Consider the following 16,042-nt stretch of genomic DNA (forward strand, 5'->3'; position numbering starts at 1 on the left):
AGTACAACGGATCCATGAGTTCAAACACTTCACTGCATGGTTGATGAGTAGAAGCCCAAACTATGCTTCGATCTCTTGCCAAAGCACACATTGCCTTAGTCCCAATAAAAAAAGACGCACTGCAACAACAAGACATGTAAAACTTTATATGGGCTAAGAAGATCTTTAAAAACTTAGAAGAGAAAATCAAAACAGAGAACACATGAATTCACCACATACATCTCTCTTTCTTTTAGCGCATACTATCATTCTATAATTACCGTCCCTATGCAAGTTTGATCAACATTTAAAAAAATATTACCAAAATTCATATTGTGTTTGTTAAAAATCTGTTAGAATTTTTTAATTTAAAACACGAATAATTTTTTTTAAACTATGTTGTATATCTAAAATCTAAATCTTAAATCTTAATTTTTAATTTTTAATTTAATAGACAATAACAAATTGTGTTATTTAAGAAAAAATGGATCTTAATCTATATTGACTCAATAAAAAGTGGTTATCTATGTTTTTTCCCCGGAATCACAGTCACGGTGGATTTGTAATTGTAAAATAAAGATATAACTACATACAGAGACTGAACTAATAAATCCATAGAAATCATTGTTGTGTTAGATGAGTTAGTTGACAAATGTTAATTTAACGATTCTTTAATATGCCAAATGCCATATTTGGCTATTTAATCGTCGTTTCATGTATGTCATAGAATATTAATACAATAAATATATATATATATATATATATATATATATATATATATATATATATATATATATATATATATATATATATAATGCATGATACGATGAAGAAGAAAAGATTAAAATAAGCCTTTAATTAATAATTGCATCACCCTAATCCTTACTACAAGAAAAGGATAACCTGTGATTAACTATTAGTGAGGATGAATAATATTTGATGGTATTATTATAACTATGATCATTATAGGCAAAAAGCACAGTTGACTAATAACCTGCGCAGTGAGAAGGCCACAGTCAAGGAAAGCAGTGCCAGAAAAGCTCATATCCTCGAAAGTTCATTAAGTTAGCATTGCCGCACAAAAGCCGGAGCTGTAGCGTAGAAGAGGTTGCTCAAAAGTGAATGGTATTAACAGATGCGGTCAACGAAATTAGTCAGAATCAACAAATGGGATAGTCCAGCATTAGTTGGAACAAAAGATTTTTCCATGCATGTTGTTGGAAAATACGAGATCTTGAAAAACACAAACACAGCATAGCATCAAAACCGTCGGAGGGGGTTAAATTTGTGAGAACATTCGAAAAAATAAAAAAATAAAAAAGAAACTAACAATTGAAGGGATGAATCAGGAATTACCGAGGTTAAATGCAAAATGAAAGTGTCTTGGCCACGGTGAGGAGCAAGAGCGACAATAACGGCGAAAAGACAGTCCGGCAGTCCGATCTCAGAGAGGCATTGCTGTGCCAAGCTGTTATCCATGAGCGACGGCCGAGACAAGGGTTTCAAGCGGATATGATATGAACGGGGGGTTGTTGCAGTAGGGTTAGGTCATGTCTTATGTGTGGGCCAATGCTAACTCAAACCACAGTTTCAAATGTAATAGATTGGGCCCATCTGAGGACAAAAGGCCAGTTATGCCTAAAAGAATCATGATGCATCTATTGATGCATTTGGATTGAAATGGCGGGTTGAAAACGGCAGCCCAACGGAACAGGCGGGCTGTGACTAAGTTACGATATGTTGCAAAGAGAGGAAAAGTAACCGCAACACAATGTACTTGGCCAAACCAACCATTATCATAACCATCAAATCCAGGTCTAGCATCACCAATAAACAATACCCAACACGTTACATGATAACCAGGGAATAAAAAACGGGGATTATAAAAGATAAATAAGACATGAAACATCGATAGATCAAGATACATGGAAACAAAAGTACTAAATCATATCAAACCCATGAGATCCCGTAAAATGATGCACTAAACTCGGGTGCCAAAACTAAATAGTACAATTAGCAAACCACCAACTTGTTCAGCAAGTGCATACAAAAAACTAACGGAACCAAAGAGGAAAACACAACGCATAAAAGAAAAACACGATAATCAGCAATAGTCAGACTTATATTGAAAACCACATGCACACCCTGATGAAAACAACTTCCGGCCATGTAATGCTTCCAATAAACTTCACAACTCTGTCGTTCAGACCAATGGAGCGGAACTGGGCAACCGAAACAACCTCATGAAGCGACGCCGCAGCACCGTCGAACCCGCAGACACAGTGGCTGATCCCGAGGAGATCGCGGCCTATCTTCAGAGAGGGTGTTTCCGTCATGTTTGCGACCCTAATAAAGAGATGTCTCCCCCACGCCATTGCGCCAACATGGCTAAGGTTGATGGTCATGACATGCACTCCAAATCTCAAAGCAGACCGCTCATATGTTACCAAATCCACATAATCATCGTGAGCAATCAAGGTAGGATGATCCACACATGCGCCTGCGCCTATCTCTATCTCATCCCACGCAGAGTCCATAGTTGCAAATCGAACCACGGAGACCGGTGTCTTCGTGAATCTACCTTCACAGTTGACCCAAAAAACCCAGCTGCTGACCACGGCATACCCACTGCTCAATCTATCGATCATTGGCGGGGTCCGGTTAGCGCTACTCCACCGACCGGTTGTCGAGAGATACATCTGCACGTCGTATCCAGGACTTGCCAGATTATGCTTCGTCAGACTGAGAATCTTATAAGCATCACAACCCACCATGCTAAGAAAGGCATAAGCAGAGCAGTCGTCACGGTGGTTATAGTGGTAACCGTCAGACCCAGGATTAGCAATAACAGACCTCCAAGAACCCAACGGATCCCAAGTGATCAATGAACTCGAACGGCCGTCTGTTGAAAATCTTGCACATACCTTGCCGGAGTCTGTTCCCACCAGGGAAAACCATGTCCATTCCAGAGGAGCCGCAACCAGAATGGCTACACGAGTTTCAAAGACAAACATGGAAAGCCTCCCACAATCAGCATCTCTCAGGGGGTTGTCCAAGTGAAGAACCACCGCATTCCCACCAACTGATTTGAAGCGAGTCACCATGTTATTCGCCCGTTTCAGTCTGTCGTACCAATCGCGCGACATACACCTCCCCCTTCCAATCGTTTTTGCATCAGAACGAAGAAAAATCTTCAAAATCACGTCGGTTGGCAAGGCAGGAATGTTGAAATTGGCCTCATCGCTACCATGCCCAACGTGGAAGGGACGATCATCCTCTTCGATTGTTGCTCGGGACATTCCAAATCGATAGTGAGGTTCCTTCCTAGACACGAAGGTGGAAATTCTCTGTAAAAGGTAGAAGTATTTCTCTTGTTGGTGTGGGTTCCACAACCGTGAGTGTCGCTCTACTTAAATGCACAAACGAAAGCATACAGTAGAACACAATGGAAAATGACGAATATAAGTTGTAAACAAAAAATAAGAAATATATATTATGATTAATACATATAAACAAAAACTTTAAAAAGAAAATATACATGCAACGAATAGTATATTTTATATTATTAATATTATTATTATTATTAGTATTATTATTATTGTTGTCATTTTATATTATACAATTATATGATACTAATAATAATAACAATATAACTATAACTATATAACTATATTATATTACATAACTATAACTATAACTATAACTATTTGATTTAACATTAATTTATTACATTATATTACGTTATTACATTATATTATATATTATTTATTATATTATATATTATTTAACTATAAATATAATATAAAAATTATAAATAAATATAATACATATTATATATATATATAATATATTATATATATATATATATATATATATAATATAACTGTAACTATCCTACAGAAACATATACTTTAGTGGGTCAGTGGATACATATATATTAGTAGATATATTTTTTTGTGTACCATACTTTGATTGAAACCGGAAATGAATGACAGCAGGAAACAGATAAGAATTGTCAACAATCAAACGCATGAGCTAGTTGAATGGTTTAAAGCAAAGGAAGACCGCGAAACACCTGTGTTGAAAAAAAAAAAGATTCACCCAGTATTACTTGGGATTGTGATTCCTGGACAGATGAAACCGGATTTTAGGATATTAACTTAGGATTCAGAAAAGGGTCACATCCAAAGAGTATAATGTTAGTAAACAAATCTAATAATTACATCAGCAGTTGTTTCAATATTCCTTTCTCGTAAAACAAAAAATAAAAGATAAACAAACCACTAAAATAAAGGACCTATCTATTACTTTACAAGATTGTGTTTTACAAAAAGACCAAAAATATTACACACATACTAATAGCTAAGTCAGTAGTACCTACCCTTAAAACATCAATCATCTGGAAGAGAGAAAATTGGTGCTTGAGTTCTTTTGCCACGTTATACAGTGTAGACAAGTTTTGATTCTAGACCTTCCATGAATTGTCAATCTGTTTGGTTCAGTAGCATAAGATTATCGGGACAGAAAAACTACAAATTATTGTAATTAGTAACTATTTAGTTGCAAATGAAAATGAAAAAACAAAGAATGCATCGATGAAATCAGATATTTTTCTTGCATTCAGACTTTAGAGGATATTTTCAAATTAAAATTGAGGTTTGTCATCATGTCAGTTACCCATAATTTATTTTAAAAAATTTGACTTCATCAATCAGCGGGTTATTCGATATTAAGTCCCAAAGTAAAACATGTAAATTATATTACATGTATATTAAAATCAGCTATTAAAATTAGCCATCAAGAGAATAGAACATTAGAATACAAAATATACATTAAAATTGAATTAAACTATACATATATTTATACATAAATATATAGTAGCTGATTTCAGTATACAAATAGTACTTTTAAAAAAATGTATAGTTTACTGGTGTCAGTAATTTGATAATATCAGTCACCTGTGTGGTGATGCATCATGCATGCATGTCCTATGATTTGCTAAGATGCAAATATACAATGTTTTACAAACATATTGAAATTAAAGGATATGAGGATTGCTAAGAAAGTAAAGATTATTGTTCTTTGATTAACCAAAGGTCCAAAAAGCCTGGTGAAGAGGATCATGTAAGATGATCTCAAATCAAGTAAGTATTAAAAGTCTTGTAAGCCAAACATAAAAGCAAGTCTTTCTCAAGGAATCTGGGTGTGCTACGAAGTTATGAGGTCATCAGTGAAAACATTGTCTTTTTTTTTTCACTAAGACTCAAAGTCTTTAAACAGACACCCAGGAGTTCTTTAAGATTAGAACATAAATTTTGAAATACAGAGAAGAAACAAAACTGCTATATTCAAACTATAAGGAAACAACAAAAACAATTCATGTATACCGGAGGAAAAGGAGATATTACATACAATCTATGAAGAAACAGCAAAAATAGCTCATGTATACTAGAAAAAACTAACAACAAATGTATACTACACTTCCATCAATAGCACGCAACATAGCCCTAGCACCAGTTTTTCCAGGATTTTGTTTTGATGCGCCATCAAACTCAAAGAAGGCAAGTCTGCTGCATAAAAGATTTGACTTAGAACATAAAAGAGATCTGAAAACATCACATAATCAAATGAATCTTGAAGAATTAATAAAAAAATTTTACTCATCAGAACAACAATATCCAATAGGATAACTTAGATTTGCAATTTTTCTTTGTTTTTGATAAAGGATTAGCAATTTGTTTGAGTCTAACCAATGAATAGTGCATCTAATGAAACTGGTCTAACTGGAAAGTGGTTAAAGAGGTGTCGCCGTGTTATTAAACTGAGCTTGGTCAATGTGGCTCAAACTCTCCAACGAATATTTATTTATAACTAAACTAAAACCCAACCGATATTTGTAACAAAAAATAAAGGTGAATATTTCCATGAAGACATCATCTTCATATGAAGATAGTATTATAAACAATTAGATGAGTTGATATATTTGACTAAATATATTTGATTATCTATCTAAGGGTTCACAATGTCATCTTCATATAAAGATGTCATCATGTGAATATTCCCCAAAAATAAATACCCTTGATATATGATAGTATTTAAGTGTGTCCAAGCGTGTTCAAAGAATAATTTTTTATTAAGACACGATTGGACACATAAGACATGCGTGTTAGACGAATATTAAGGAGTGTCGTGTATTACACGTGGATATGATAAATCAAGAAAGTGTCTGTATCTTATAGGCAGTTACCTTTCTCATTCCTCTTTCTTTCATCTGTTCTTTTCTTTCTTTGATTTTTAATGGATATAGTAGTTTTGATACTGAGATTTGAATTTTAATTTATTGTAGTTGTTATTTGAATTTAAATTTATTATTGTTATGATTTTTATTTGAATTTGGATTTGTTGTTGTTGTACTTTGTGTTAAGTTGAGAAAAAGAAGAAGATATCTTTTGTAAAAATTAGATTTAACTGTTGAAGCTTTTTAATAAATAATTGTAGGGGTAATTTTTGTAATTATAATAGTTGTTGACTGTTAGCTTAGTGTTTGGAGTTAACGTCACCTAATTTAGTTAATAGTTGATCATTTTTGTCAAAATTAATAATCTTTTAAGTCAAAATTAATAATCTTTTAAGGACTATTTTATTAATAATATATTTCAGGTACCATCTTGTCAACGTATAAATTTTTCAAATTCTGAGTTGGTATCTACTTCTTGTAACAAATATAAAAACGGTGTCATTTTACTGATGAATAAAAGAATAAAATAAAATAAAACAAAAGCCACCACAAATTATCAAAAAAAGCAAACAAAAAAAACCCGAAATCCCTTAATTGAATTTCCTCTTTAGGATTTTCTTCTCAAAGTCTCAAATCTCCACTTTTTAGCTGCCAACCCCGTCCCTTTCTTTTCACTTTTCACTGTTGTCACTATTGTCGTTGCCTTCAGCCCTGCTCACCTCTAGCCGTGCCTTCCAGTTCCAACCGTTGTGCCTTTCTGTAGTCGTGTTCCAATGTCGTCGTCGATGCTTTTGGAAAGTGTATTTTTTTCTCTTTGATCTTTGCTGTTTTTTCACATTTTGTTGATGATTGCTTTATTGTGGAGGTTGCTAGTTTCTTTGTTCTTATTACCTTATTGTTTTTGCTGCTTCTTGTTGTGTTGTTTAGGGTGTTATATTCTTGTCATTAGTTATTGAATTATTTTTTTCCTATTTATTAATTTGTTAATCACTTCACTGCTGTTGCATTAGGTGTTATTAAATTTTTTGCTATGTTGTTATTGACTTATAAATTATTGTTGTTGTCTAGTTGTTTTTGTTAATCGTTTTTTGTTATTCACTTTTTGCTGCCATGTTGTTAATATGTTATTCTATTATATCTTACTAATTTTATAACTAAAATGTGCCATGTGTTATTTTTTTTTATTGCAATTGAAATCAACTTTTTTTTCCCAAAATTAAAGAGCTATTTCATTTGTCTCTTTCCTTCACCCACTCTGTCTCTCTTATATATCATTATCAATGACTAATTATAAATTTGCGAATCAAAATATGCAATATAACATTATCTAATTACAATTAAAATTAAATTATATCTTATCTTACTAATTTTACAGCCAATATGTGTTACATGTCACTCTCTCATTGTAATTAAAAACAAATATTTTTCTTTAAAATTAAAGAGTTCTCTCCTCCTCTCTCTCATTCCTTCACCGACTTTATCTCTGTTATATGTCATTATCAATGACTAATTGCAAATTTGCCAATGAAATGTGCAACATGACATTCTCTAATTACAACTAAATTTAAATAAAAATTAAAATTAAAATATAACTATATTATTATATTACTAATTTAACAACTACAATGTATCACATGACACTCTCTCATTAAAATTGAGATAAAATAATTTTTTCAAAATTAATAAACTCCATTCCTCCATCCCCTTATCTACCTCTCTTTCCTTCTTTATTTCTCTCTACATTTTCCACTCTATATATAACTTATAATTTATATTTGATATTACTAATTTGATAAAACAAAATGTGTTGAGAGATATTTTTATTACAATTAAAATAAATTTTTTCCTCTAAAATTAACAAACTCTCTCTCTCTCCTCCTTTATCTTTCTCTTTCTCTTTCTCTTTTCTCTTTCATTCTCTATTTTTCTTTGTCTTTCTGTTTTACAAAAAATAAAATTAATAAAATAATATAATTTAAATAAATTCATAAAATTATAAAAAATATATTAAATTTATAATTAAATATAATTAAAAAATAATTCTGTAATATTATTCACATAAAAAATATATTATTATTATATGCATACTTTTTTAACTTTTTATTTAGTTTTAAATTTTCATAGCTTATCTTTCTGATATATATTTTTATCTCTCCTTTTTCAAATTTTTATTACATATAATTTGAAGAAAATACTAATATTGTGATGAATAATTAGAATTGAGATTCAATTTAAACAAAAATTTGAGTTAATTTTATAACTATTAATATAATTTTTTTTATACTAATATTTAATTATATTTTTATATATAGAGAGAGAAATATTTTTAAATAACAAGCATGAAAATTAATTATTTTTATGTGTGCAACATACTTAACACCTAATCAAATATAAAAGTATACACATTAAATTCTTTCATGTTTTGGATAATGAATGTTAAAATTAATTATTAATAAAAAATTAAACTCTTTCATGCGAAAATAATAACTAAAAAGCTTATTATTTGATATTTTTTATCCATGGAGATCTTGGTCTTCTTAGCGATGGTTATCAGTGGTTAAGAGAAAGGGGAGTTGAATCTTAGCTTCTTTTTCTACTGTATAGTAGTTTTACTTTCTCACAGAAACTTAGGAGATATTTTTGCTTTTGTCTCGTACCGAGTTGAGAGATATTTTTATTTTTGTCTCCTAAGTAACAGAAACAGAAAAGTAGTAGAGAAGAAGAAATAACATCCAGATGTATCCTGGTTCAACTACTACGTACAATATAGCCTACATATAGTATCCATCACAATAGTGACAGAATTTCACTATCTTTAACAGATTACAAATACCAGTTCTTTTCCTAGGATCTACCCAATTCTATTTGGGACAAATCTAGATTTTAAACCCAATCTAAATTTGACTAGACCTCAATCTAGCTTTCAACAGCAAAGTGCTAACCCAATTTGCAAGAGAATCCCCACAGGATCATGCACAAAACAGAAAGATGTACAAAGAATCTCTGAAACATTTTTTGACTTTTTTTCACTGTTTAACTCATTGCCTTTTACCTCTCATTGGTTTTTTCTTACAAACCTCACCATGTTTACCTTTTATAATGAGACTCAGACATATCAAAACTGAGAAAAAGAAATACTTAATGAACTACATAAAGGAGAAGAACTCTAACAGCTTGGGTAGCTATGAGAGTGAACTTTGTGCTTTTCACTTCCTCTCCTTGCCTTCAACCCTTGGCCATTCATCCTTAATATAGAAGGGTGAAGATTTCAAAGTTGAAACAAGTTCAACCCTCACACTTTCTTCTTCTCCAACATCAGAGTATCAGCAGCTTTATCAGAGAGGAGAGAGAGAACTGATTCTATTGCATGCATGCTTACCTCTTCTCTCTTGTCCTTTTTCTTCAAGCTTCTTCAATCTTAACCATTGAGCTTGATTTTGGCCCCAAATTTTGATTTTGACCATTGATGTACTTCTAACCCAAGATGGCTTCACGTTCTCCATTGTTGTTTCTTCCATGCTTGAAACCTTGAGGCTTTCTTCTTGATTCCTTGGTGTAGCACTAAAGAGGAAAGAAACTTTTTGTTTTTCCTTTGACCGAGAGATACTAGCTGCTCAGTTGTAGCCTTCTTTTCTTTGTTTTGATTTGGCAAAAATCCTTTTGCCTTTCTTCACAACCTACTTTCTGTGCATTCCATTTCCTTTTTTCTTCTTCTTAAATGAATGAATGATGTGAACGAAGCAAGAGAGAAGAGAGAGAAGAGAGAAAAGCTTTTGGTGAAAATTTCAAGGTATTAATTGAAATAAAATTTAAGTTTTAGTCACCAATGAATGAGAGAACCGTATGAAGCTTGGTCTTTTTGGATTCCTTACTTTAATTCATCAAACTTGGTTCTTGAGCTATTTTACCTCTTGGATTTGGTTTCTTTCACTTTTTTCTTTTTGTTTTTCTTTTTTCAGTCACTAGTTTTGGATCTATTTGATACGGGACTAAGCTTGTTTAGAGATCAGGGCAGACTTGCTTTTAAATGGACTAATTTTTTTTCTGCACGCTAAGTCAAATGTATCAAACAAATAATTAGAAAATAATTTATTAAACACTTAATAATACTTTTAATAATATTTGTTTATCATATTAATTTAATATTAGTTTTTCAAACTCAACTGGTGCCGTGTTAGATATTATTAAAATTTTTAATATGTTGTTATTATGGCTGCCTAGTTGTTGTTCTTGTTAATTGTTATGGCTGCCATGACTTTGGATTTGTGAAACTCATAGCATTTGACCATTCAAACCTGTTGTTTGAGTACAAGAAGAACAGTGATTATGGCTCTTTCAAGATAAAAAGGAGACTATAGAGACATCTTGGCTTGTATAGTTGTATGTTGATGAATATCTAAACCCAAAGGAAAATGTTTACTAACTTTCTTTCTTTTTTCCCCTTTTAATGTTGAATTAAATTTTCATGTTACCACATCTTGATATGAATTTTAACTCTGTAAACAAGGTAGAGCATATATATAGTTGTACATGTCTCTAATCTTTAAACCAAAGCAGTAGTTTTACTGTCTAACAATTTTCCATGCCATGCACAGCATATGGTTTCTTCAATGTTACAAAATATAAATAAATAAAGCTTTTGAGCTCTGGATATCATTATGGTATAATTAAATATAACATTACTTTGAAATGAAGATATAATACCCTCATTCGACCTTAATATGCATATTTTGATACTAATTGGCACCCACATTAAGCTTAATCTTATTATCTCAACATTCAAATTATTGCCGTTGTAAAATTTAGTAAATATACCAAAAAATATTTTTAAGAATAAATTAATGTTTTTGAAAAGTGCGAGAGATGTGATGAAGACCTCGTCCTAGGAGCTTTTGTTTCATTATTTGAGGATGTAACATCAATATTTTGTAAAAAAAAAAAATATTTTTCCAAAATTTCAGATTTAGTTATATTATTTGTTAATATTAAATTATTAATTGAGGTCAACGCGTTTTAACTTTTAACTCAAATGGTATAGTCTTCTCATACTCATTTAAGAGGTCGCAAATTTGAGTCTCTCTAAAAATTATTAATTGAAGAATATGATATTTTTGAGGGTATTATATCTTCATTTCAAAGTAATGTTATATTTAATTATATTATTTATTACCAAAAGTACCCATGAAGTTTACGAACGCTGACAAAAGTACCCATAAACTAAGAAAATTAACGCTGTACCCATGAAAGATGGATTCCGTATGACAAAAGTATCCAAATCCTAAATTTTTATTGATTTTTTAATAAAATTCCCAAACTACCCCACCCTTATCCCATTCTACCGTCACTCCCTCTCTTCTCACATCTTCCTCTCTCCTCACTTATCCCTCTCTCAAAAACCCTCACTAAGCCTTCTCCCTTTAACTCTTAAGGTGACTACAACACCTTCATCGTGCGCTTGTGACCTAACCTGGGGAGAATATCGCCGTGGCGCACCTGTTGCAGCCGAGGAAAACGTCATCGTAGCGCGCCTGACCCAGTAGAAGAGAATACCATCCTCGCATGCCTGAGAAGAGAGAGAGGTCGTGGTGCTCTTGCATGCAGAAAGAGGGTTCGGTAAAGAGAAATCAAAGAAGAAAGGGAGGTGGCGTTGTGGATGGAGGTTCTGCCATTGACGATGTTACAGCCGGCAAAGAAAAGGTATTTCTTTTTTTCAAACATTTTTTATTTCATTTTTCTTCTTTTCAGAAATTGATTTAGTTACTACTAAAATGATATTGTTCTATTTTTTTTAAATCTGCTTCTATTTTTTATGGAGGTTGAGATTGATTTACAGAAGATCAGGTTCATGACTACTTCTACTTCTGATTTTTGCTAAAATAAATTTTAAATTTGATGAATAAATTTGTTGCTTTTTTATGGTTGATGGCTGTTTCTACTTCTAGTTTTACTAAAGTGAATTGAAATTGGATGAATGAATTTGAAAATTTTTATATGTTGAGTATTTTTTGGTGTTTGATTGATTTGGTTTGGGTATGAATTGTAAACTTATGAGTGAATCGGTTGAGGTCCGATCCTCTACCACCACCACCACTACCATTGATTTCGGTCTAGTTTGTTGTAGGAGTAGTTTCGGACTCCATGGCAAGGGTTGGTGCAGAATGGGTTATGAAAGGTTGAAAAAATGAGTTGAGGTTGAGTGTAGGGTAATTTAGGAATTTTATTAAAAAATCAACAAAAAATTAGAATTTGGATACTTTTGTCATACGAAATCTATCTTTCATGGGTACAACATTAATTTCTTTAATATATGAGTACTTTTGTCAGCGTTCGTAAATTTCATAAGTACTTTTGATAGTTTTTCTTACAAAAATACACAAAACTACAAAGTAGTTAGTAAAACTTATGAATATAATAATAAATAAAGCACCATTTTTTATTGAAAAAATTATTCTAAAAAACTGTTAAAAAGATTTAATTATTAACAAGGACTTTTAATACTAAAATTATTAAGAAGAGCAAATTTTTTTATAATATTTAAGAAAAAGAATCAAATATTTTTATACAAAAACAAATATATCTTTGATGATTTATTTATTTATTTTTTATAAATTTTATGTTAATAAATTTTATTTCTCTTAAAATTTTAATAATTTTTATTAATTAATTAATTATTTTTTATTTTTGTGATCTTTAATCTTTATCCAAAAAAATAAAAGATAAAAAAAGTAAATAAATAAATAATAAAAATTACTAAAATTTTAGAAAAAAATAAAAAATTTTGATATACAAATTATAAAAAATAAATAAAAAATAATTAAAGATATATTTATTTTTTTATAAAAAATTTTTATTATTTTTTTAAATATTATAAAAAAATTTAATCCTTTTTAATAATTTTAATATTAATTTTTTTTTTAATAATTAAATCTTCCTAATTGAAAGTATTGTGTGCAAGAGCAGCTCAACTTGTGTCTCTATCTCTGTTCTCTCACACACGGAGACGGAGGCAGCTCCGTATTTCTGAAGAAGCAATATGCAGGTATGAACCTTCAATCTCACCTTTTCCTTTGGCTGAGATCGTTCCTTTTTCAATTTTTTGGGGCTTCTATGCAGGCAAGTGATAGGTTTAACATCAATTCCCAACTTGAGCATCTCCAGGCTAAATATGTTGGAACTGGTCATGCCGATTTGAATAGATTGTGAGATTTCTGTGTTCCTTTTGGAGAAAAAGAACTTTGTTTTTGGTATTTTTATATATTTACTGTGCGATATGTGCAGTGAGTGGGCGGTGAATATTCAGCGTGATAGCTATGCTTCATATATCGGGCACTACCCTTTACTTGCATATTTTGCTATTGCTGAAAATGAATCCATTGGGAGAGAACGCTACACCTTTATGCAGGTTATGCTTTGAGCTCTTTTTCTTTTTCTTTTCTCATTTCAGTCACCTTATTAATTGCAAGATTCAATTATTATTATTATTATTGTTGCCATTCCTTTTGATATATAGATTGTAGATTGTATTATGCTTGTGTTCCTATATCTGCAATTGGCTTGTTTAATCCGTTGTCCTGTTTGATGATTAAGTTCTTAACTCTTGAGATATGCTCCAGGTTTTGGCTAGGGCAAATGAGAAATTGTTGTTACTGCTATCATCCTGCTTAATTCTTTTTCATGGGAGTGTTATCCCTGCCCCCGACAAGTGACACCTCCCGTACTATAAATTTTTTTCATTTGTGCTGCACATGGTCGTGGCCACAGTTTAACAATAGGTCTCTAGTTATAACTTCTAAGGATTATAGGTGAATGTTGCTTGCTTTATATTTTGTTTTTATTTCATATTGGTTGGACATTGGTTTCTCAAATCATCGCTGTTTATAGATGTTTATTCTGAAGCTTCTAGTTTCTTCTCTCTTTGGTCATCTTCTTGATATGTAGAACTATATCGTAAACTTGATGTTAGAAGAAGTTGAAATGGTTAAATTGTAAAGTGAGATAGGAAATCTAGATGGGTTTGGGATGGAATATATCCAGTTTTCATTTCTTAAAAAGGTTAGATTGTGAGAAGATATACAAAGTAAAGATGTTGAATCATATACCTCATTGCATCACACACTGTATGCCTTCAAAAGGTTGTGCCAAGCAATTTGGAAACGTTGGCACTTTAAATTTCAATTGTATATTTATTATTTTAGTTTATGTTTGATTGGGCATATTTTATGCTTATTGTTACTATATACTATGAGTGATCCATGTGCGAATTCTTCTCTAGGTGTGCTAGCATATTGTAGAATTTCTTACTCGTTTTATTGATGAATTCAACTTTGTGTGTAGAAAATGCTCCTACCCTGTGGTCTCCCTCCAGAAAGAGAAGAAGATTGAGAATTTCCATCTGGATTACAAAGAGTCAAATCACAACAGTTTTACCCTTTGATAATTCATTGTACTGTGCTATTCTGATTGGAAACATATGGTTGTTGATTAGAGGTTACTGAATCATCTTTCTCTTTCTTGTAGACGCTTAAGCTTTGGTTATAATGCAGCTTGGAATATTGGCTCGAGATGTTCAGTTTAGCTTATATTTTATGTTGGTTTAAAGAATAGTCTCTACAAATTATATGAGCTTGTGTATGTGCCGAGGAAGATTTTCCTGCTTCATGCTCCCATTTTACTTTTCTCCAGCTAACTTGGTTCCTCATAAGATTTTTATTGATGGATATTTTGCTCATTTGTTTTTGTTAAGTACCAAGTTTTGTTTGTGTTTATGGTCCATGTTGTAGTAGCTTAGTATTAATATTGTGAAAGATCCATTTTGAAGGTTCTCCTACCCTTACAAACTATGGTGAAGTTAGGCGGTGTTTGGCAGCTGGGCAGGACACATACAAAGTAGGAAATTTGTATTTTTATCTTGTGTGGGCTACCAAACACAGCCTTAGAGAATAGGAATAAAATTAAGATTAAGGGTTCTGTTTTGTGTAAATAACTACATATGGGAATTGGAGACTACTACAGTCTACAGATAATCAGCATACCAAACTTGTGACCCTGCTCTCTGGCATTTCTCTTCTTTTTTTCATTGATGACTGCTGTGACCTCTGCATGGGAAGTAAGGTCTAAAGGGAACACATTAATTTTGAAGTGTTAATGCCTTTGTTGTAGAATTTTTATGCTTATTGGTTTAGTTTGTGGCATTTCTGAGTGTTATGTTTCCACCGATGAGTGATGAGAGGTATATTTTCAGGTTGACTTATTTAGTGAGGTCTTAAGGAACTCAATGAATTTGAAAGTGATTTCCAATGCCTGGTTAGATAAATCAATGTTTAGTAGTTTGTTTTGTGGCATTTCTGATATTTTCTCTTCTCCATTCATCACTGACAAAAGTGCTATACTTTAGTAAACTATCAATTGCGCCCTGACAAAAATAATTCTATTTTTATTAATAATAAAAATATCTTTTAAATATTTAAAAATGCTATAAAAATATTCAATTGTAAAGAAAATCCTTCTCTAATAATGAAATAGACAGGTGTGGCAAACGGAAATGTCAATATGGCATCCGTTACATATTGAATCCTATTAGGTTTCCAATACCCCAAATCTTAAATCCTAATTTTCCTAATTCGAAACTCTCTCTCTCTCTCCCTTTCTCTCTCTCAATGTAATCTCCCGATTCTACATAGAATTAATTCTCAGAAATTATGTATGAGAATTCATTAAACATTTGAGAATCACCTCATACGACATAACAATGTTCCAACCTGTTAGCGTTTTCAATCCGTTTGGTTCACTTTGGGCCAAAATTTTTAGAATTAGTGTCCAATTTTT

At 31.6% G+C, this 16,042-nt stretch overlaps 1 protein-coding gene across 2 annotated transcripts; it reads left to right on the plus strand.

Moving 5' to 3' along the window:
- Positions 1 to 13,136: 13,136 nt before the first annotated feature.
- On the plus strand, positions 13,137 to 14,778 carry LOC112703553 (uncharacterized protein At4g14342). Of its 2 annotated transcripts, XM_025755039.3 has the most exons (4): positions 13,137 to 13,256; positions 13,331 to 13,416; positions 13,496 to 13,619; positions 14,552 to 14,778. In XM_025755039.3, exons 1-4 carry the CDS (start codon positions 13,251 to 13,253, stop codon positions 14,597 to 14,599), a joined length of 264 nt encoding a protein of 87 aa, XP_025610824.1. In that variant the 5' UTR covers positions 13,137 to 13,250; the 3' UTR covers positions 14,600 to 14,778. The 2 variants fall into 2 exon arrangements, with proteins under 2 accessions (XP_025610824.1, XP_025610825.1); XM_025755040.3 differs by lacking the exon at positions 13,137 to 13,256 and having other exon boundaries at positions 13,325 to 13,416.
- The last annotated feature ends 1,264 nt before the right edge of the window (positions 14,779 to 16,042 follow it).

This window comes from Arachis hypogaea, chromosome 7, assembly GCF_003086295.3.
Source record: "Arachis hypogaea cultivar Tifrunner chromosome 7, arahy.Tifrunner.gnm2.J5K5, whole genome shotgun sequence".
Lineage (NCBI taxonomy): Eukaryota > Viridiplantae > Streptophyta > Magnoliopsida > Fabales > Fabaceae > Arachis > Arachis hypogaea.